A 23279-nucleotide genomic window follows, 5' to 3' on the forward strand; every position below is an offset into this window, starting at 1 on the left:
GCATGCCATGGAACAGTTTCCACAAGAAAGAACTTACATGTCCCTAAACTTCCACAGTGCCATTGATTAAATCTACACTGATAACTTGAATTCATTCATCACTTCATCTGATGATATATTACTATTAAAGACTCACCATATTCAAGGCACTGGAGGGCAGGCACAGGGGGACTGCAGATGAAGGTATCAACCTCAGACACACCGTGCCTCAAAACAGAAAGTACCTATATGGAAATCTGCTGTGCCTCACCCTAAAGACACCAATGTTCCAGACACCTCCAGCATATCTCCACAGTCAGACATCCAAAACCAAACACTTCATCATCTTCTCTTTAACCTACTCTCCCCAAACCCAACCTGTTCCTCTTCTTGTGTTTCTCTCTCTCTCTCTCTCTCTCTTTTTTTTTTTTTTCTGTGCTGGGGATTGAACCCAGGGCCTTGTGCTTGTGAGACAAACACTCTACCAACTGAGCTATATCCCCAGCCTCCTCTTTTTAAAAAATTTTATTTATTTATTTATTTTTAAATTATAGGTGGATATAATATCTTTATTTTTATGTGGTGGTAAGGATCAAACCCAGTGACTCACACATGCTAGACAAGCGCTCTACCTCTGAGACACAATCCCAGCCCTCTTCTTATATTCTCTGTGATTTTTATCACACTCTCCAAAATATCAAGGCCAGATATATTGTTAAATTCAAATTTCTTCCTCTTACCTAACACTATCAGAAACCATGTCCTAGCTAGGTGCTGCCCTGTACTCCCACCTGTAATCCCAGCTACTCAGAAAGCTGAGGCTGAAGGATCCCAAATTCAAGACCAGCCTTAGCAAATTAGCAAGACCCTGTCTCAAAATAAAAAATAAAATGGGTCAGGGGTATAGCTCAGTGGTAGAGCACCCCTGGATCCAATCCTCAGTACTGCTGGAGCAGAGGTAAGTTTGTATGAATTCACCCCAATTATATTTTTCAGATTCGCAGGGATTTTCCTCCTCCTACTTATATTTCCCAAGGCCCAAGTTCAACATACACTTGGAGTCTAGTGCTTTGTAATAAAGACAAATTTTACAGGGTTGGTTTTTTTTTCTCCCTTAAAAAAAACTCACGCTGGCTGGGCACAGTGGCGTACAACTATAATCCCAGCAACTTCAGTGGCTGAGGCAAGAGGATCCCAAATTCAAGGCCAGCTCAGCAATTCAGCGAGGACTTGAACAACCTAATGAGACTCTGTTGCAAAATAAAAATCAAAAAGGGCTGGGGATGTGGCTCAGTGGTTAAGTGCTCCTTGGTTCAATCCCTGGTACCCAAACCTGTTAAGGTCTGTAAACAAGTCAAAATAACACCTGGTATTTTGCCAGGGGAATGTTAGAGTTCGTAAACAAGTCTGGATGGTGCCTGGCAAAATGCCAGAGGGAGTGGTTTGAAAAGTAACAAAAGCAAGCCTTAAGTGTGGACATTCCTTATTGGTTGACTGATGTATCTAGTTTATGCTAATTAAGATAAGCTGTGCAAAATGTATAAATACCTCTGTTGTCCTACAATATACCGCTCCTACTCCTGCTGTATCAACGGACACATGCACACATGTTATTCGTCACCCCCCCCCCCCTTAGTTTGCTGCAGCTGGACTGCCACACAAACCCCTGCCCCGCAAAAAACAACACAAGCTGGGCTACAGGCTTGGCTTGATGGTAGAGCACTTGGCTAGCAAGCATGAAGCCATGGGTTACATCTCCAGCACTGCAAAAATAAAATAAGACACAAACATACACACACAAAAAAACCCCAAAAAGATAATTTGGAATCTTGGCTCTATTTACTGAGTAATTTTGAACAATCTCCTTATTTCTTTGAGTTTCAGTTTCTGTCTCAACAGACACAATACCTAAATAACAGGTATGTTATAAAATAATGAAACTTGGAGTATCATAGGTGTTCACCCTATGGTTGCTATTAAATACCATAATTATGTCTAATCTGCATATGCCTTGGATGCTTGGTACCTATATAGTAAATTAGGAGTAGTCTGAAAATTTAAACCATAAGCACAATATTGGAATTTGCTGGGTTGCCAGGTGCGGTGGTACATGGCTATAACCCCAGCAACTTGGGACACTGAGGCAGGACTGCAAGTTTGAGCCAGCCTCAGCAACTTAGCAAGGCCCAAAGTAACTTAGTGGAGACCCTGTTTCAAAATGAAAAATAAAAACAGCTGGGGAAGAATGTGGCTCAGTAGTTATGTGCCTCTGGGTTCAATCCCCAGAACAATAACAACAAAAGATTGTTAATTCCCTGACTCTCTCTAGGAATAACACAATTTTTTAGATCTTCAATCCACTCTTTTGGAAGTTAACATGCAAAAAGAGGAGGAGAATTTCATGACAAGAGGCTCTTTATTGTTATTCATAAGTAAAGCCCAAGACCAAGTGAGTAGCGTGCAAGCCAGAAAGTAAGCTCATCTCAATTCACCAAAATACCCCAAACAGGTTTAGCAGCTGCTTAAGCACTGAAGCAGGAACCCACAATACAGTGCTTATCACACAAAGCACTCACCTGTTCCACGTAATGAAAGTCGCTCTCTGTGTGGATATACCAAGACCAACAATCTGGTTCATCTGTGCTCCTGCAGCTGCAGGTGAAGATCAGTGAAACACATGTTTAAAAGCCAGTGATGTTTACTTGACCATATTACTATATGGAAAATAAATTATTCAATTATTCAATATAATAAGGAAAAAAGACATAGCCTAACAAAATAGCTTTAAACATTAGAAAAAGACAAATGTATTCAAAGTAACTCCGGTAGTATGTTCTTGCTGATAACACTAAAAAATTGAAATTTAACCTAGGTGGTGATCAATCACAACATAAGATGATTGATGGAGATAAAGGTAAATAATTATTAAAGCTGAGAATATGTTTTCATTACAAATAGAAATTAAGGATGTAAATAAAAACATGTTTTTAAGATCCAAATTTCCTAAAATATAGTAATACCAAGTGATTTTTATAATTTTTTTTGTACCAGGGATTGAACCCAGAGGAGCTTTTACCACTGAGCCACACCCCAGCCCTTTTCATTTTTTTATTTTGAGACAGGGTCTCACTAAGTTGCTTAGGGCTCCATTAAATTGCCAAGGCTGGCCTCAAACTTGTGATCCTTCAGTCTCAGCCTCTAGAGTCACTAGGATACAAGTATGTACCTGTAACTTTCTTTTAAAACATCAGTTTACCCCACTGGGAAAATTTTGGCCAACTTCAATTTGAGCTCTGAGGAAAATTATCACACCATACATAGTATTCCTTACAAAGATATTCAACCTGAATCTCATGATGAGAAAATAATAAGACAACCCCCAAATGAGGGGCAGCCTGCTAAACTGGCCTGTGCTTGCTTGCTTTCTTTTTTGAATTCTGAGGATTGAACTCAGGGGCACTCAACCACTGAGCCACATCCCCAGCCCTATTTTGTATTTTATCTAGAGACAGGGTCTCACTGAGTTGCTTTGTGCCTCACTTTTGTTGAGGCTGGCTTTGAACTCAAGATCCTCCTTCCTCAGCCTCCCAAGCTGCTAGGATTACAGGAGGGCACCATTGTGCCAGGCTTGATCTGTGCTTTTGAAACTGTCAATGTCATAAAGAACCTGCTATAGATTAAAGTAGACTAAACAGACTAACAGCTATTTGCAAAGCCTCATCTTTGCAATCTAGACAAAGAAAAAGTTATTATTATTTTTTTACTGAGATAAGAGAATACTGAAGACTAAATACTAGAGGACACTATGAATGCTAAATATTGTTAAATACTATAGTAAGGTATTTACTAATTTCCTAAGTGTAATAACTGCACTGTGCATACACATGAAGACATGGCTTTTCTTTGGAGATGATGCTACAGTATTTAGGTGTGACAGATTACACCACAAATAACCCTCAAATATTTCAGGAAAAAATATTCATGGAGAATTGTCAACAAGGCAAAATATGTTTAAATCTGGGAGAAGGGTATACCAATGTTTGTTCTACTATTGTTGAAACATTTTTTGTTTGTTTGTTTCTTTACTGTGCTAGGGAAGAAACTCAAGGCCTCATGCATGCTAAGCACACTCTACCATGCTCTACTATGAGCTAGCTTCCCACTCCTTATTCTTGCAACTTTTTAATAAGTTTTGAAATATTACAAGTTAAAATAAGAGGGAGAAGCAATTCAGGCTTAAGAAATGACATAAAATACTTTCTATAATCTATAAGTCATCTTCTGCAATGTTACTGAACACAGTTGCACTGAAATCATTTTTCTTTATTTTTTCTTTTTGTGCTGGGGATTGAACCCAGGGCCTTGTGCATGGGAGGCAAGCACTCTACCAAATGAGCTATATCCCTAGCCCTAATAACACTCTTAAAGAGCTAAGATTTTTAGTCCATGGCTGTTGTTAGAAGACCACATCAAAAGACCACAGAAGGAAAACTTACTTTACAATGAAGGTAACTCAGTTGTGAACTCAGTACATGGTAACTTTGTTTATAACCCAATAGTATTCTATAAGCATCAGGAAATCAAGTCAGCCCTAGATAAAAGCAGGATGAAGGAAGATAAACATTCATTTAAATTACAGCTGAACAGACAAATGGGGGGACATGGTTGCTGTTACTTTTCCTTATTGAAGTGGTTTGCTGTGAACCACAAATCACCCCCGAAAAATATAGGGAAACTGTGACCCCTAATAAAATACTACATGTATATTATAACAACAAATTCTACAGAATCCTCAGAAAAATCTTAATAAAATCCCTGAGGAAAACTCTTATTACAAACAAAATATACCATAGAGGCCATTGTTATTTTTATTAATCCTATTACCTTTGATAGCATCTTTTATTACAGCAATAAATTGAGTCCAGAGAATGTCAGGATCAATTTCAACCCAGCCAACTTGAGGACAAAGATTTTCTACCTATTTAAGAAAAGAGAAAATTTAGTTAAAAATAATGAGATTGAGTCGACAGTAACTGGGTGTTGGAACTACTGGTTAAAATAATTAACATTATTTATCTAGTTAATTTTTATTGTTAAAACTGAGGGGCTAGGGGTGAAAATCAGGGGTAGAGTGTAGACTTAGCATGTGTAAGGCCCTAGATTTGATCCCAAGCACCTCCCCCAAAAAAGCAGAAAAAAAATATATGTAGGAAATTAAAAAGACTAATATGGTAACACCAAAATAGCAGTAGTTCATGAGTTTATAGAGATTTCAGCTTCTTTTATCTTACTTTTATTTTTCAAGTTTTCTTCAATGAAGGTATTTTATAATAAGACAAAAGTCAGACTTCTAAAGGTTAAAAAACAAATTTAAAAAGAACTGAGTTCCAGTTCAGATTATAATGAGTAAAAGTGTACTCTATCCTGTTTCTTCTACTGTGTACAAATATATCCCTAGAGAATACACAGGCAGCTTCTTGGACTCTTAAATAGTATTTAGTAGCAGGTGCACTGGTGAACTAGACAAGAACTTGTGTACCAATAGCACAAAGGACTGAGTTTCGTCCCCAGAACCTCACCCCCACCCCCAACATACACATACACTTCTTTTTAGTACTATTAGACTGGAAGGGAACTTCCCATTTTTCTGATTTCCCCTGAACTAGTACTCTAAAAACTAAACTGGGTTCCAGGCAAAGCTCTGTTGTTTGAACTCAAAAAACCAGAAGGGGAACCCCCAACACTCAGAGGGAACACAGTGATCCCCCTCTGCCTTTTTCTCTTTTTCCTCCAAGACTCCCTACTTTCACACTTCAGGCCTGAAGTGTGGCTACAGCAGTAATAGTGGTTATCAATAGGATTCAATAAGCATCTTCACACTGAGGAAGGGAAAACTTCCTTCCTAATCAGAGAAGGCAGTCCTGAGACCGGGCGGTAAACACCTGTGGCTTTCTTTATCTCTCTGGGCCCCTGTTGCCTCAGATGCATCCAGAAAAATGAGGTAACAAAAGATCCAAATTTCAGGCTAAAGATCAAAAGTGAGGCTCAGGGAATTTAAAAAAAAATTAGTAGTTGCACAAACACCTGTAATCCCAGCTACTCTGGAGGCTGAGGCAGGAGAATCCCAAGTTTAAGATCAGCCTGAGCAATTTAGAGAGACCCTATCTCAAAATAAAAAAAATAAATATTGGTGATGTAGCCCAGTGGTAGTGTTCTTGCCAAGCATGCTTGAGACCCTGGGTTCAATACCCAGGACCAAAGGAAAAAAAAAAAAAATATATATATATATATATGAAAATCTCAGAGATGAGCTTGGGAAAAACATCATAGAAAGTTGTAAACAAACTCCTAGGCTCACATGGAAGCTGTACTTGCCTGGATGTAGTTCTGAACAGTATACCAAAGACATTAAGAACTAAACTAAGGGCCAGACAACTGCCTGAGTCACTAGGCTGTGCATATATCCAAGGCAAATCTGAAAAGTACTACCAAGATTTAGGAAGCATGAGTACTACTGAATGCATAGTGCATAGAAGGCTGATCACAACTAAGTCTGAACCTAATAACTGCCTGATGAAAGAAACATTAGCATTTTTCGTAAGATTTACTTAAGACCCAGTCTTTTAACATAATATTTAAAAATTAGGGCTGGGCACAAGGCCCTGGATTCAATCCCCAGCACCATCAAAAATAAATAAATACTTATATGATAAAAATTTAAAACTTATAGTATGGGCTCAATAGCAGAATGGAGATAACAAAAGAAAGTCAATACTTGAAGATAGATCAATAGTAAATATGTGGGCTGACATTGTGGCTCAGTGGTAGCGAGCTCACCTAGCAAGTGTGAGGTGCTGGGTTCGATCCTCAGCACCACATAAAAACAAATAAAGGTATTGTATCCAACTTCAACTAAAAAAGAAATATAAAAAAAATAGTAAATATGTAATGTAAACATGAGAAAGAAGAACGATTACAGAAAAATAAAACCACAGGATATGTGGGACAACTGCAGAAGGTTTAATTATTATTGTATAATCATGGTCTCTGCAGAAGAAAAGGGTTCATTGTAGAGAGAAAAGTGACTTCAGGGAAATAACAGTGCTGAAAGTGCCTGGAGTTCACAAAAGCCTTAGAAATCTCTACCAAAGTCTAAGGCACTACACCTTCAGATACATCATAATTAAAATGCACAAAACTAAAAACAAGGAAAAAGTTTGAAAGCAGATGCATTACATGCACAAAACTACATTTTTAATGTACTAAGTGAAAAAGAATCTTAGAATTCTATATCAAAACCCCAGTAGAATGGAGATGTATGTATGTGCAAGATGATTTTAAAACTTATATGTAAAGGCAAAAGAACTAAAATTGTCAAAACAATGTTGAAAAAGAATAAACTTAGGGGCTGAGGTTGTGGGGTAGAACGCTCGCCTAGCATGCGTGAGACACTGGGTTCGATCCTCAACACGACATAAAAATAAAATAAAGGTACTGTGTCCACAGTATAAAGATAAATGTAAAAATAATATTAAAGAATAAACTTAGAGAGATCACGCTATTCAATTGCAAGACTTCCTATAAAGCTACAATGATCAAAACTGTGCTACTGGCATAGAATGGACAAATAGATCAAAAGAAGAGAACAGAGTCCAGAAATAGAACCACACAAATATGGCCAATTGGAATTTGACAAAAGAGTGATGGGGAAAATGATGTTCAACAAGTGATATTGAACAACTGGACATTCATATGCAAAAAAATCAACTTCAACTTGAAGTTAACTCAAAATGGATCAAGATCTAAATGTAAAACCTAAAATTATAAAATGTTTAGAAGAGAACACAGGAGAAACTCCTTATGCTTTGAACTAAGCAAAGAATTCTTAGGACACCAGTAGGACAATTCATAAAGTAAACAAAAAAAGGACAAAATGGACTTTAATCAAAGTTCAAAATATTTACTCTGAGAAGGACACTTAATAAAAAGACAACTTGAAAAAAAGAAAATGAAATGACAGAGTATAGCCTAGTAGAAAATATCGGCAAGTCACACATCCAACACCAGGACTCACTTCCAGAACACATAAAGAGGGCCACAGTTGTGGTTCAGTGGTAGAGCACTTGCCTAGCATATGAGTTCAATCCCTGGCACCACATAAAAATAAACAAATAAAATAAAGGTATTGTGTCCATCGACAACTAAAATACACACACACACACACACACACACAAACACACACACACGCACGCGCGCGCGCGCGCAAGAAATCTCAAAACTCCACAGTAAGCAGGGCTGGGGTTGTGGCTCAGCGGTAGAGCACTCACCTAGCACATGTGAGGCCCTGGGTTTGATCCTCAGCACCACATAAAAATAAATAAACAAAATAAAGATATTGTATCCAACTAAAAAATTAAAAAAAAAAAACTATACAGTAAGCAAACAACCCCCTTAAAAATGGTTCTTAAAAGACTTGATCAGGCACTCTACAGAAAATATATGGATATCAAATATATACATGAAGACATTCAACAACAATAGCTATTAAGGAAATGAGAAATTAAAACCACAGTGAGTTACCACTCCTTATGGGTAACTGTAGGGGGGAAAAATAACAATAATAAGTACTGATGGGGTCTGCGGCTGTAGCTCAGTAGTGGAGCGCTTGCCTAGCATGTGTGAGGCACTGGGTTCGATCTTTAGCACCACATAAAAATAAATAAATAAGGTCTTGTGTCCATCTACAACTAAAAGTATTTTTTTAAAAAGGTGAAGTACGGGCTGGGGATGTGGCTCAAGCAGTAGCGAGCTCACCTGGCATGCATGTGGCCCGGGTTCGATCCTCAGCACCACATACAAACAAAGATGTTGTGTCCAAAGAGAACTAAAATAAATAAATAAATTCTCTCTCTCTCTCTCTCTCTCTCTCTCTCTCTCTCTCTCTCTCTCTCTCTCTCTCTCTCCCCCCTCCTCTCTCTTAAAAAAAAAAAAGATGAAGTATTGATGCATATGAGAAATATTTGTCTCTTTTACACTCCTGAAGAGAATGCAAAATGGTACAGCCACTCTGGAAAAACCTGGCAATTTCTTATATAAGATAAACTTTTACTTGCCAGATGACTCATCAATCCCACTCCTGAGTATTTGCTCAGAAGAAATGAAAACTTATGTTCCCATCAAAATCTGTGCATAAATGTTTACAGCAACTCTAGTCATAACCACCAGAAACTGCAAACAATCCAAAATGTACTTCAACAGGTGCATAAATGTGGAACATCCATATAATGAAACCTCTCAAAAATAATAAAACAAGCTGGGCATGGTGGCAGACACCTGTAATCCCAGCAGTCGGGACACTGAGGCAGAATGATTTTGAGTTCAAAGTCAGCCTCAGCAAAAGCGAGGTGCTAAGCAACTCAGAGAGACCCTGTCTCTAAATAAAATACAAAACAGGTCTGGGGATGTGGCTCAGTGGCCTACTGCCCCCCAGTTCAATCCCCAGTACCCCCCAAAAATAAAAGAAATAAAAAATAAAATGAACCAACTATCAATTCTCACAACGTAGACAAATCTTAAAGGCATTATACTGAATAAAGCCAGCCATAAAAGGCTACCTACCGTATGATCCCACTCACAATGACAATCTGAAAAAGACAGAACAACAAACTATTCACAGCACACCTGTGATCCCAGCAACTGGGGGGAGGGATCAAGTTCAAGGCCAGACCAGGCAATTTAGCAAGAGCCTGTCTTGTCTCAAAAATAAAATAAAAGGGTTAAGAAGTAGATCAATAGGCAAGCACCCCTGGATTCAATCCCAAGTACCACATACACACACACAAAAACAACACTACATCATAGAAAATAGATCAGTGGTTACCAAGGGTACAGTTTGGAAGGAAAATATAACCTCAAAGAGGCAGCAGAAAGGTGTTTAGAGGGTTACTCCTATATATGTGCTAAAATCCATAGAAACTACACACTAAAAAAAGTCTATTTTACTTTATTAATTAAAAAAAAAAAAAACTGTAAAAGTCTATGGGTTTGGAGCTGGGGAGATAGCTCATATAGTACAGTGCTTGCCTTGCATGTACAAGGCCTGGGTTCAATCCCCAGCACCATAAAATAATTTTTTTTTAAAAGTCTATGTGTTTAAGTCAATTTGATGGCATGAACATATGTGTTTATCCCAATTCCTTTCTGGATTCCTCTAAAAGAAAACCATTAAGCTGGGCATGGTTGTGCACACCTGTAATCACCAGCAACTCAGGTGGCTGAGGCAGGAGGATAACAAGTCTGCAGTTAGTTTCAGCATCTTAGTGAGACCCTGTCTCAAAATTTAAAAATAAAAAACGCTGGGCGTGGTGGTGCATGCCTGTACTCCCAAAGGCTCTGGAGGCTGAGGCGGAGAATCATGAGTTCAAAGCCAGCTTCAGCAAAAGCAAGGTGCTAAGCAACTCATTGAGACCCTGTCTCTAAATAAAATACAAAATTGGGCTGGGGATGTGGCTCAGTGGTCGAGTGCCCCTGAGTTCAATCCCCGGTACCAAAAAAAAACACAACAACAAAAAAAATTTTTTTAATTCCTTTTTTTGGTACTCTACCACTGAGCTCCATCCCCAGTCCTTTTTTAAAATTTTCAGTCAGAGTCTCACTAAATTTAGGGCCTAAATTGCTGAGGATGGCCTTGAATTTGTGATCCTTCTGCCTCAGCCTCCTACACTGCTGGAATTACAGGCGTGCATCCCAATGCCTGGCAAAATTTAAAAAAAAAATGTTTTAAAAGCTGGGGGTACAGCTCATTGATAGACTGTCCCTGGATTCATCCCAGTAATGACAAAAGGGAAAAAAAGTAATTAAAAAGACTTAGAGCTGGGCTGGGAATGTGGCTCAAGCGGTAGCGTGCTCACCTGGCATGCGTGCAGCCCGGGTTCGATCCTCAGCACCACATACCAACAAAGATGTTGTATCCGCCAAGAACTAAAAAATAAATATTAAAAAAAATTCTCTCTCTCTCCTCTCTCACTCTCTTAAAAAAAAAAAAAAAGACTTAGAGCTAAGGGTGTGGTAGCTCAGTAGTAGAGCACTTGTACACCATGTGTCAAAGACCTGGGTTCCATCCCTAATACTTAAAAAAAAAAAAAAAGGACTTCAAAGGCACAAGGACAAACAGAAGAGGAAAGCAAACAGGATCAGACTATATTTTAACACATATTTAAAATATGAACAATGAGTGGGCAGGTGGTACAACACTTAGCCTACTGGAGAAAATGCCCACACCTTACTCCCTCTTCAGAATACCTGCACCTCTGTTCTACCCACCCCACACTCAACCCTACCACACTCTGGGGTAAAACCATTATTCCTCATAATGGCCAGGCTGCCCAGAGTCAAACCATCTCTACCCTACTTCTCAGAATGGAGCACTCGGGGGCAGGACGCATGTCTCTTCTGTGCATTTCATCCCCAGTATCCAGAAGTGCCTAGGACATCACAGGTATTCCTCAAATAAAAGGTGAACAAGACTAGTACAGTAGTATATGCGGGGCGGGGGAGGAATAATGAATCAATATATAAGCAAATTATCACAGCAAGGGCCATCAACAGAGAAGAGATTTTACAGTGGAACACTAGAAATTAGAGATACCTCTGAATGCTGAGAAGCCAGATAGGGCCGTATACAAAACTGATTCAAGGTCTTTTTAAAGATCTCAGCCAGATCACTGCCTCTCCCTAACCTGGCAGAAAGTAAGAAGTTTACTCTCTAGAGTAGCTAAACCCAGAGTTCTATATTACAAATACCAGATACAGATACAGCTGAGTGCTAGAGCAAGGCATGGTACTGAAAAAGTGAACAAAAGCATCATTTTAGGAAAATTTCTAAACATTTAAGAAATGCCCAAAAATTGGGGCTGGGGATGTGGCTCAAGGGGTAGCGCGCTCGCCTGGCATGCGTGCGGCCCGGGTTCGATGCTCAGCACCACATACAAACAAAGATGTTGTGTCCACCGAAAACTAAAAAAAATAAATATTAAAATTCTAAAAAAAAAAAAAAAAAAAAAGAAATGCCCAAAATAAAGACAAAGAACAATAACATCGGGAACAGAAGGGTGACTTAAGGTACTGTAGGAAAAAGAATCTATTATTATTCAGTGAGCTCATCAGTAACAGATTTAATGAAATCTATTTCTCTTCCATTAAAATATTTCTGTCATTTCCATCCAAGGGTTTTCTGACTACAGATTATAATGGTTCAACAACAATACTTTCTCATCCCCCAAAATTCAATGTGGTATCACTGCTTCAGGCAACAAAACTTCAGACTTGATGATGGACCCACTGGCTCACTTCACCTAATTCCACCTACCTGGACAGGTCACAGCATCTCTATATTGGTCCATTTTCCATTGCTATAACAAAATACCCAAAGTTGGGTAATGTCTAAGGAAAAGAAGTTTATGCTTTGTTTTGTTTGCAGTACTAGGGATTGAATCCAAGCACACCTTGCCCCTGAGCCATATCTCCAGCCCTTTTTATTTTTAATTTTGAAACAGGGTCTTGCTAGGTTGCTGAGGCTGGCATTGAACTCACTGAACTTGTGATCCTCCTGTCTCAGACTCTTTAGTTCCCAGGATTACTAGGCCTGCGCACCACCATGCCCAACTAGCTCACATTTTAGGAGGCTGAAAGTCCAAGATCTGCCGGTTCCCTCAGTTTGTCCTCTGATGATGGCCCCCTTGGCTGCATTATATCATGGCAGATGGCCATGGAATCACTGCAGGATTTATGCAAGAGAAAGAGAACGTACAGCAACTCAGGAAGCCAGGGAAAAGGAAATTGCCAGGATCCCAAAAGCCAAAAGAACCACCTTGGTTCCTCTGAGGACAGCACCCTCAGTGACCTAAGGACTCCCCACTAGGTCTCATGTCTTTAAGGTTTCACCAGCTCCCAACAGTGCCTCACTGGGAGCCAAGCTCCCAACACAACCCTTGGGAACTCAAACCATAGCAGTCCCCAGGCATGTAACAGGAGTGAAATATGTCCCTCTCTAGGAGAACCAAACCAAAATCAGATGGAGAATATAATCAAAGTTAAGAAGAAAATGTCTTCTGACTACAAACAAACAAACAAAAAAAAAATGATAACCAGCAGCGTATTTTCCAAGAGGGTACTATGAGTACACAGTATTGGAGATGTCACTGTTCTCACTGGTGTGAAACTTCTGTCCTGAACATGTTCTTCCAATCATTATCTTACCAACTTCTCAGAACAGCATGATATTCAACTGGAAAACAAGATAAATTTTCTACATCTAAACAAAAATTTTTTTTAGTTGTTGGTGAATCTTTATTTTTTATGTATTTATATATGGTGCTGAGAATAAAACCCAGCACACGCTAGGCAAGTGCTCTGCCACTGAGCCACAACCCCAGCCCTAATTTTCTACATTTTTCAAAACAAAATCAAATGTGCACCTGTGCAATTTTATATAATATTTAACAACAATATTTAAGAGCCTAGAAGAAATACTTAAAAAAGAATACAAATTCTCAGGGCTGGCAATGTAGCTCAGCAGTAAAATGTATAACCTGGGTTTGTTCCCCAGCACAACTGAAAACAAAAACTAATGAAAAAGTCCAAAGTGCAGCTCTGTTGTTAAAAATTTTTTAAATATATGAAGGTACAAGAAATAAATCTGAATTCTTCTGAGAGGTCTAGTACAAACCTCCTAATATAAGTGCTCATGTCTGGGATTTCAATTTTCACTAAAAGGTCAACACTATCTATCTTATTCATGTCTTCAAAGAGTTAGCTCTTTTCAGGTTTTTATTACTATTCCTTCTATCATAGTAGCATGGGTGTGATTTTTTTCACTGGAGAAAACAGATACAATCAAGTTTTTTTTTGTGTAAGTCATAGAGTTCATGAAGTAAACTGAATTCCTAACACTTTAATTAACTGCAATTCATTTATTTATTCTGTGCCCATGAAGTAATAAACCAGGGGCTAATTTGCAATGTAGACCAACAAGATCTTCCCAAAGAACTCAAACTATCTGCAGTAAAGGACCAGATGCTGCTTTTGTATTTTTATTTTTATTTTTCTGTAATGCTGGGGATAGAACCCAGGGCCTTGCACAGGCTAGGCAACTGCTTCACCAGAGAGCTGCACCCCCAGCCTTGTGGGCCAATGATTTTTAAGATACAATTAAAATAAATTCCTAGAAAACAAGACACACAAAATAAAATCCCAAGTGTTTCATTATTAGAGACAACAGACATAAAATTGCTTTGCCAAATTGCTACACAAGTTTCTAAACGCTTAGTTTTACTTATTTCAAATCCAGCAGTCCCAGACCCATAGTTAAATACTACTGAAAGCTTCCACCTTAAGTTGGAGAGACATTGCTATAAACTCCTTCATCTAAAATAGTGCTTCGTTCCTGGAGGACAAATTTTTCATATTTTCATTTACTCATATATTTTTGCAGACAACTTCTCCACAGTTTAGAGTATGAGCAAACCACCCTAGCTTCCTTCAATCACTGCAATTTTGATTTATCTTTGAGATTCTTAACCTCATTTCTAAAAAAACAATGACTTGCCCCAGATTATATAGCAACTGTGAAACCACATTTTCTAACAAGTTTCTCCTTTTGGATCCAAATACTACATTTTTTAAAAAATCAATGCTTAAAACAAAAGCACTTTGTGTCTAGAATTCTAAGGGAGAATGTAAAAAGTATCACTGTGTTTGTGGTAAAGGCTCATAATAAGATAAGGAGTACAGTCACTGAAGGACAGTGTCTGTCTTTCATCTGTCCTTTCAGGTTGGGGTAGAGTTGAGGTCAAGGGGTATTCCTGCACTGCTAGCCAGGAAGGAATCAGGGATTTGCTGCAGTCCCAGCTCCCTGTCCTTTTACTGAAATCTGAATGAAAGTCTGATGTTTCCTCAAAACGAATTCTCAAAGCCCTCTCTACTTACTTGCATCCTAGGTAGACTGGTTCCTGGGCAGCTGCTGGGAAGACAGTGGGAAGACAGGTGGACACAGAGAAAAAGAAATAGTCCCATACCGTTGGAAATGGTTGAGGAAACGAATTGCTCCATATCATTTCTAACACAAAAAGATGCAGGTATTGAAAAGAAAAAATAAGAAAACCATATCCAATAAACATTACTTCTGGTGAACTGAGAACAAGAATATCAAGTTGTTGAGCCAGAGTTGTGGCTCAGTGGTACAGCGCTTGCCTGGCATGAGTGAGGCACTGGGTTTGATCCCCGGCACCACGTAAAAATAAAATAAAGATATTGTGTCCATCTACAAATAAAAAAGTATTCAGAAAAAAAAAGAATATTAAGTTATTGGCTGCTGCACAGAATAATCAATAGTTCAAAGCTTTGCTAACAGCCAACCAATGACTTGGTAGGTTTCTCAATCCAGGAAAAAGATGTTTTTATGAATTCTCAAAGTTGAAAAGAAAATAATAATGACAATACAACTTTCAAAATTGCTCAATTCCTCCAAATATTCATGGAAACCAGCTGTTCATGTGAGGAAGCAGCACTTTCAGGAGTAGTTAATAAAGATGACAACCGAAAAACAGTCAATAAATTAAGTTCTGTCAAGACCTAAAAATGTTTAATGTAAATAAACTCGGAATTGGAGGTTTATCAAGGAAGTACAGGAAAAAGCAAGCAAATCACAAACCACCTCTGGCTGGATACGCGGACCCTGCCCAGTGCCGCACAATGAATCACCTCAAGTCCCACCCAGGTAAGGCCGGAGAGGGGACTTCCAGGAAAGAGAGCCCGGGAGCGGCGCGGTTCACACACCCGCCGGGTGCGCTCAGCGTGGCAGGAAGGGCGCCCGCGGTGCAGCCCACGGGCGGAGGGAATGCGCGAAGTGGCCGTCCGGGCGCGCCACTCAGGTCCCCGGGCCCGTCGTGCGGCAGGTGGCCGCGTCCAGGCTGGGAGGGGCGGACCCGCCCGCTCGCCTCTCGGGATCGATCCCGCGTGTTCTGCGAGACCCACACCTGCTCCCCGAAGCCCGCTCCCCTGTCACCTTCTGCGCGCTGGAGCCGCAGACCCGCGCCGTCCGGTCATAGACGTGGCAGCGGATCACAGAGCTGCCCACGTCCAGCCCCAGCACGAAGCGAGCGCGCGACGCCTCCAGCGCGCTCTGCTCTGGGCGCAGCTGCTCCGGGCTAGTGGGCAGCCCCGACATCGCGACGCTGCTCGCCGCTCGGCCGCAGCCGCTTCCACAGCGGGCGGGCTATAAACGCCGGCACCTCGGGGACTAAGCGCGCCCTGCCGGGCCGCCGCCCCCGTCCCGCCCCGCCCCCTCCGCGAGACCGCGGGCGCCCCGCCCCACCGAGGCTCCGCCCATGCGCCGTGACGTCATGGCCGCGCGCCGGGCGGCCGCGGGGGCAGCGTAGAGGTGAGCGGGGGAATGGGCGCGCCGGGAGTCTGCGCTTGTCTCCTCTGCCCCGCCGTGGCCTCGGAAGCCGGCGGAGGTGGCGTGGACTTTGCTGTCGGTTCTAATGACTTCGCTGACGGCCTCCCGCTCCCAGAGGCAGCAGCGCCTGGGTTTCTTCCAACCCTAGTTACATCTTAGGAATCACTATGGAGAAAAATCAAGTGAAATTTAAAACTTGGCCGGAAGTGTTTATCAGTAAACTCGGGGAGACCCCAAAACTCCCCGGAAAAGCGAGTCGAGTTTGCCCGAGGATGCACCGCAGTATATACCTCCAGAGGTGAAATACGGCACAATGAGACCCTGTGCGAAAGGAGGAAGCTGGGAGGCTGCTTTTTATCATCCCGCTCCATCCCAGCTGATGTTGCTTCGGTGTTTTGAGCAATCTAGAAGCCTCACGAAGCACCCACTCCTTTTTTTTTTTTTTTTTTAAACTCTTTACCTTTGCTCATAGGGTCTAGGCTCTTCCACGCACTTGGCAAGAAGCAAGACTGAGGTCTGGGCCAACTTCACCAGCCTCCACCGCGCTGGCCTGGGAGAGGGTGCAGATCCCTACCAAGCGGTAACGCCCGCTTCGCATCCCCCAGTGCCATGAGCGCTCTAAAACCAGAACTGAAAAAGCTCGTTATGTTTCTGTAAAAGTGCCAGCGTAACACGGATATGTGCTTCTTGTGAAAACGTTAAATAGTGCAAAGTGGCATATCAGTTAAAAAGTGATAGCATCCTGGCTGCAGTGTCTGCATTCCAATGATTCCAGAGACTGAGGCAGGAGGATGGCAAGTTCAAGGCCAGCCTGGCAACTTAGCCCCTGTCTCAAAATAAAATTAGAAGGAATGGGGATGTAGCTCAATGGAGAGGCCCTGGGTTGGATCTGCAGAACTGCCAAAAAAGAAAAGGATGCATGTTGATTTTGGATCAAATCATGGTTTGGTCAGATGGTCCTGTTTACCTATTTGCTTTCAGCCAGTTTGACCAAACTGGTTTTTAGCCATAACATTGAAGCTTGGACGTACACCCCAGAGTGTTATTTTTTTCTTTATACCCTGCCACAGGCCAAAAGTACTCATTTGTTCCAAATAGCCTGCCTTCACCAGCGCTAACTTTTTATTCAGTGGTTGTATGTGATCTTCCCAGCACTGTAATTTTAAATAAATGACTAAGGAGTCCTATACTAGTCAAGAGTTCTTCAGAAAAGTAGAACCAATAGGAGAAGTGATTTGAAGGAATTGGTGCACATGACTGGGCACTGGCAAGTTCTGGAAATTTTGTAGAGCGGTTGGAAACTAGCAAGATTGCTTTGTGGCAGTTTTGAGAATTGCTAACCTGCGGTGCATGCCTGTAATTCAGCAGCCTGGGAGGCTGAGATAAGAGGATGGTGAGTTCAAAGCCAGCCTTAGCAACGTCTCTGAGAGTTAGGCAACTCAGTGAGACCCTGTCTCTAATAAAATACAAAATTGGGCTGGGAGATGTGGCTCAGGGTTGAATGCCCCTGAGTTCAATCCCTGGTACACCCCCCGCAAAAAAAGAATTTCCTCTTTGGGAAACTTGTCTTTGCCTTTAAGGTTTTTCACTAATGGATGAGGCCCTCCCACATTATGGAGGGTAATCTGCCTTATTCAAAGTCAGCTTATTTAGATGTTAATCATATCTAAAAATACCTTTTATAACAATCTCTAGTCTAGTCTGGTGTTTGAACCAAACCAACGGGTACACATGGTTTGCCCAAATAGCCTAGTCAAGTTGACACAAAACCCTACCACAGTTCCCCATCCACAACAAAGAAAACTGTTTTGTAATTCTCAGTGTTAATATTTGGCATATTTCTCAGAATGATATTTCTTGAACCCTGACTGTTCCTTCATTATTCTATTTATAAATTTGAATCAATTATTTTTAAAGAATCATAGAATATGAAAATAGATACCTTAAAAATACTTGGTCTGGCATTTTTTTAAGCTTTATCTTGTTTAGTTAATTTTTTTTTTAATGTGGTGCTGGGGTTTAAACCCAGTGCCTCACACATGGTAGGCAAGTGCTCTACTACTAAGCCCCAGCCCCAGTCCCTTAGTCAAGTTTTTTTAAAGGTGTTTCAGATCTTGAACAACTTTGAGACCCTGCTGAATGTTGTCATCCCAAGAAGATTCTTTTTTTTTTCCCCCACACTGATCAATATCCCCAGCCCTTTTATTTTTTGATATGGTCTCACTAATTTGCTGAGACTGGCTTTGAACCTATAATGCTCCTGCCTTAGCCTCCTGAGCAGCTGGAATTACAGACATATGCCACTGTGTTCAGCCCAAGAAGATTCTTACAAATTTTTGCATGTAATTTCACATGCTGAGTGTGAGGTAAACTAAAGTGAAGATCCCAATAAAAATCCAGGCGGATTTACCTAAACCAACAGACTGTTGCCTACAAGAGGCCTAGAGGAACAAAGGGATACTGTTTCTTCCCTATTCTTTGTTCTACAGCCTTACACTTCTGACCCTGTTTTGTCCTTAGAGAAAGGAGTATGCAGGGCACTGGCTCAAAGGCTCCCAAAGGCCCTTAGCTAGTGCCTCAGGTCAGTCCATGGTTTTTGAGTCAGAGGGAACTGTGACCTCCATCACCTGATGTTCTTAACCTTCATCTGTTTTGGCTGCGGCTTCTCAGATTCTGGGCTTGATCACTCTCCCAGCCTCTTTCCCCATTATTCTAGCTTCTTATGCTCTTACGGCAGGCCCAGGTGACACCAGCCTCCCACAGGCTCAAGAAACCTGGCTAGAGTTCCCAAAGCTAGATCAGAAAGTATGTTGAAGATCACATGCCAAAAATAAATGAATGGTGTTTTGGCACTGAGCCCAGAAACTTTGATGCCCTAGTTCCTCCAGGGAAGCTAGTCAGTGTTCTTCCCTCCTAGGGTGGCTAACTGTCCCTGTTTTACTATAGCTGGAAAAACTAATGCTAAAACCAAGACAGAACAAAGCAGGGACAGTGGTAACCTGCTTCTTTCTAAATGTGCAGGGACAACATGTGCTTCTAGTCTTCAGCAAGCTCCTACTAATGCCCTGGTGCCTCGTCATCATCCCAGCATTCTCATTACTCTCCTCCAAAGGCTTTTGTGGTCCAGGTGACTTACTCTGGGGACTCAGGGTTGCATCATGGTCAGGTGTCAAATACTGCTTTTACGCTTAAGATCCTTGAGGGTAGGCACCAGACCTTAATCATTTCTCATCCTCCAAAGCATAGAAGCTATTCAGTGACTGAATGAAAAAGCAAATAAATAGCTGGGCATGGTGGTGCACACCTGTAATCCCCAGAGACTCAGGAGGTTTAGGCAATAGGATTGCAAGTTCAAAGCCAGCCTCAGCAACTTATCGAGGCTGTAAGCAACCTTATGAGACCCTGTTTGAAAATAAAAAGAGCTGGGGATGTGGCTCTGTGGCTCAGTGCCCTTGGGTTCAATCCCTGGTACCAAAAAAAAAAAAAAAAAAGGAAAGAAAAAGCAAATAAATTACCATATTAAGTCCTTACCAGACCCCATTCTCTGCCTGATTGGCCACAAGACACCCAGGGCACTTCCTAATCTCCACGCTACTCTGTGCATGCTGTCATATGGCCCCAGTGCACACTGTCCAACCTATATGAGAGGCCTGGGCTAGTCGCCCTCCATAACCACATGAACATCAAGCCACCTTCTCTCTCTTTACCCTTGTTTTATGAATCTAGCCTGTTCTGGAGAAGGGCTTATGTCTCAGTTTTCTGATTTGGTTGTGTCTGGAGCCCTAGTCTGAACCAAACTATGGGTAGAGGTAATAAAATTAAGGAAACTTAAGCATCATGCTACTCATCTTCATGGTCCCCTGCCACATCCCTGACAAGAGCCCTAAAAAACTTGAAAATATTTGTTGCATTTGAAAAGTGAGATATTGTTCTATTCATTTTGCTAATGGACTCCTGAAACCATACAAGCCTCTTGTCCCACAGAATCATCGTTCTCCCCCCTTATTTAGTCCCTAGAAATTATTTCTTTCCTAAGACCTGAACTACTTCTGGACACCCATGTGGGTGTGTGGTGGCAGAACCTTCTACTCAGCATTCTGAGCCCTGTTGTTTCTGATGCCAGCTGAGAGTGTCAGTCCTGGACAGCTGAGCATGTTGGTGCTGAGCACCGGCTGCCCTCCTTGGGGTCACCTCTACGAGCAGGCTAGTTCCTAAGATCTAGCCCTGCTGTTCCTCACCCCTGTTCCACTGATGTCTTTCCTAGCCTGCCTTGCCATTAAGCCCATTCGTTTTCTCTCTGAAACAGATTAGAAGGAATGAGAACCAGGAACTTCAAACTGTCAGATCTGATGTTCTTCAACACCTGAAAATAGAAGACGACTTTGAGTCAGCCCAAAATCAGAAAGAGAACTGGAAATTTTAAGATGGAATAACAATAACAGAAAACCCAGACTATAGGAAATCACTTCATAAATCAAACAAATTAGCAAAAACCTGGTTATGTGCTCCCTAGTAAATAAGGCATAAAAGAAAACCTGCTCGCACCTCTAGCCCTGTTCTTGTAGTGGCACCCCCTCCTCCCTTCTCCAGAAATATTCACCATAATTGATCTTAGGACTATCAGCAAAAGAGTTCATTGTAGTTAAGCTATTAAAAAAGCAATCAAAAACGTTCAAGCTTCCTATTTCCTGTTGTATTCTCTTATGATAATTAAATTTGGCCACTGGGCCTGAAAGAGATCAGCACTCCAGGTGGTGAACAAACCTTTATGAACTATTTTATATATATATATATGACAATTTGTAATGGTTTTCAAGTGTGTCTGTAAATGCAGAGTGTGCAGAAAAGCAGATTCTTTTAACTAGGTCTCTGGCCTTGAGCTTCACAGAGATGTTCACATTTCAAAGATAAGAGAAGTTGTTACTAATTGGGCTGCATGGTAACAGCTGGCAGGGCGAGGGAATAAAGGGAAAAGAAGCTCTCTCCTTCTCAGGCACTGTCCTTGAAGGGTTAACTTGCCCAGAACAGTGAAAGAAAAAGCTGCTTTTGTGTGAACTTCTGCAGACTGTGAACTTCTGAGCCCCTCCCCTTACATCCTGGGTATAAAGTTCTGAAACTGCCTGAACTCTAGGTTCAGAGGATTAATTGATGACAGCGAAAGCTGTGCCCACTGAACCTGGCTGCAGCCAAATAAAACTGTTTCCTGCTGTCTTTGGTGTCCTGCCTCATCTGTCCCCTGCAACACTCTGTCCTTAGGGAAAGAAGTCTGTGGGCCACAGGGCACAGGCACAAGTCTCCCAAATTCCCATTCTAGTGGGTCGAGTCAGAGGGAACTGCTGCTGTGACTTCCATCACCTGGTGACCTTCACTTTTATCTGTTCAGCTGCTGCTGCTCAGATTCTGGGCTTGGTTGTTATGCCAGATTCGTGGGACCCCAATAGACCTCCAGGAGCCAAATCTGATGCAATCACACAAGAGTCTTTATTGCAAGCTGGAGCCTGGACTCACAACCATTCCCGATGCAGCGGTCCCAGGGAGTGAGTCCTGGTCCTTTGTTCAGTGAGATTTTAAAGGTTTTGGGGGGATATCTATGCGTCACAATATCACACAGCAAATCATTCCACACTGCGGGAAAGTCAAACAACAACTCTTAACATTGATTAGCACATTTACTGGCAGGAACAGTTGGGTAGGGGTGATTGGTTAGTACAAGAGGGGGATTTGTTTGAACTGATTGGTTTAGGCCATGAGGGGTGTACGTGCTGAACTACATGGTTTCCCAACATGTTATCAACCACCACAAACTACTTGGGGGTCATCTGGCATCCCAGGTATTTCCCTGTCTCAAGCTGATTGGAGGTTGCTAGGGGGTTGCTATGGGTCCTCACCTAGCCTGACTGAGTCAGGGACACCTGGCTTGCAGACCTCTCCTGTAATTTACAGACAAACAACTCAGCAGGGTGAGTATGTGCTTAGGAGTGCTCTGTGGATCTTTCCAAGGACAAGGGTCACACCCCCTTCTTTAGGACAGGCCTTGAAGTAGAAGCTGCTGTTATTTATTTATTTTTTAAAAATGGAGTCGCATCAGTTTCTCATGATCACTGTCCTAGGCTCTTGCCCCACCACTGTAGCTTCTTACGATTATGCTCTTACAGAAGGCCCAGGGTGACAACACAGCCTCCCACACATTCAAGAAACCTAGCTGGACTTCCTGGGGCTGGGTCAAAAAGTACCTGGTGTCACCATTTAGTAAGAAAGAATTAAGGCTTGGGGATACAGCTCAGTTGGTAGAGTGCTTACCTTGTATGCATAAGGCCCTGGGATCAGCACCACGAAAAAAGCAAGAGAGAAAGAAAGAAAGGGGGGGGGGGAGAGAGAGAGAGAGAGAGAGAAAGAAAAGAAAGAACAAAGTTGAGCTGGCCTGGGGCTGGGGCTGGGGCTGGGGCTTAGAGGTAGGGTAATTGCCTGGCATGTGTGAGGCACTGGGTTGGATTCTCAGCACAGCATATAAATAATGATAAAGGTCTAACAACAACTAAAAAAAAAAAAAAAAAAAAAAAAAAAAAGAACAAAAGCACTTCAGTGACTCCTGTCCCAGTGGCTGCCCTCGTTCTTACTGGCACACCCTGGTATGTTCCCTTCATCCTGTCCAGGACTGAAGGTACATCGCTGTGTTGTGGCCATAAGGAACCCAGCCCCCAGTTGGCACAGCCTGAATGCAGGGTTCTGTCTTCTGTTCAGTGGTTCTTCAGAAGGACAGAAATGTCAGTAGTAACAGTGAGAGCTTGTCCTGTCACCCAGATAGGTTTGTACTCCTGACAGCAGAGGTGCCGCTGCCTGAGGC

General features: G+C 41.7%; 1 protein-coding gene, 1 long non-coding RNA gene and 1 other non-coding gene across 3 annotated transcripts in view; 1 reads left to right on the forward strand and 2 right to left on the reverse strand.

Moving 5' to 3' along the window:
- The window catches only part of Gk5 (glycerol kinase 5), a 79422-nt gene extending 63093 nt beyond the window's left edge, over window positions 1-16329 (reverse strand). The window contains exons 1-3 of the mRNA XM_005328073.5: window positions 16043-16329; window positions 4864-4957; window positions 2556-2631 (exon numbers count right to left, since the gene is read on the reverse strand). Of these exons, the coding sequence (XP_005328130.4) occupies window positions 2556-2631; window positions 4864-4957; window positions 16043-16204 (332 nt within the window). The 5' untranslated portion in view covers window positions 16205-16329. The remainder of the gene's footprint in view (window positions 1-2555; window positions 2632-4863; window positions 4958-16042) is intronic.
- Trnav-cac (transfer RNA valine (anticodon CAC)) lies at window positions 408-477 on the reverse strand. Its single transcript has one exon. It is a non-coding gene; the product is annotated as a tRNA-Val (tRNA).
- LOC144376275 (uncharacterized) lies at window positions 16306-21646 on the forward strand. Its single transcript, XR_013436548.1, has 2 exons — window positions 16306-16417; window positions 20742-21646. It is a non-coding gene; the product is annotated as an uncharacterized LOC144376275 (long non-coding RNA).
- The last annotated feature ends 1633 nt before the right edge of the window (window positions 21647-23279 follow it).

The sequence above is a fragment of the Ictidomys tridecemlineatus genome, chromosome 3, assembly GCF_052094955.1.
Source record: "Ictidomys tridecemlineatus isolate mIctTri1 chromosome 3, mIctTri1.hap1, whole genome shotgun sequence".
NCBI lineage: Eukaryota > Metazoa > Chordata > Mammalia > Rodentia > Sciuridae > Ictidomys > Ictidomys tridecemlineatus.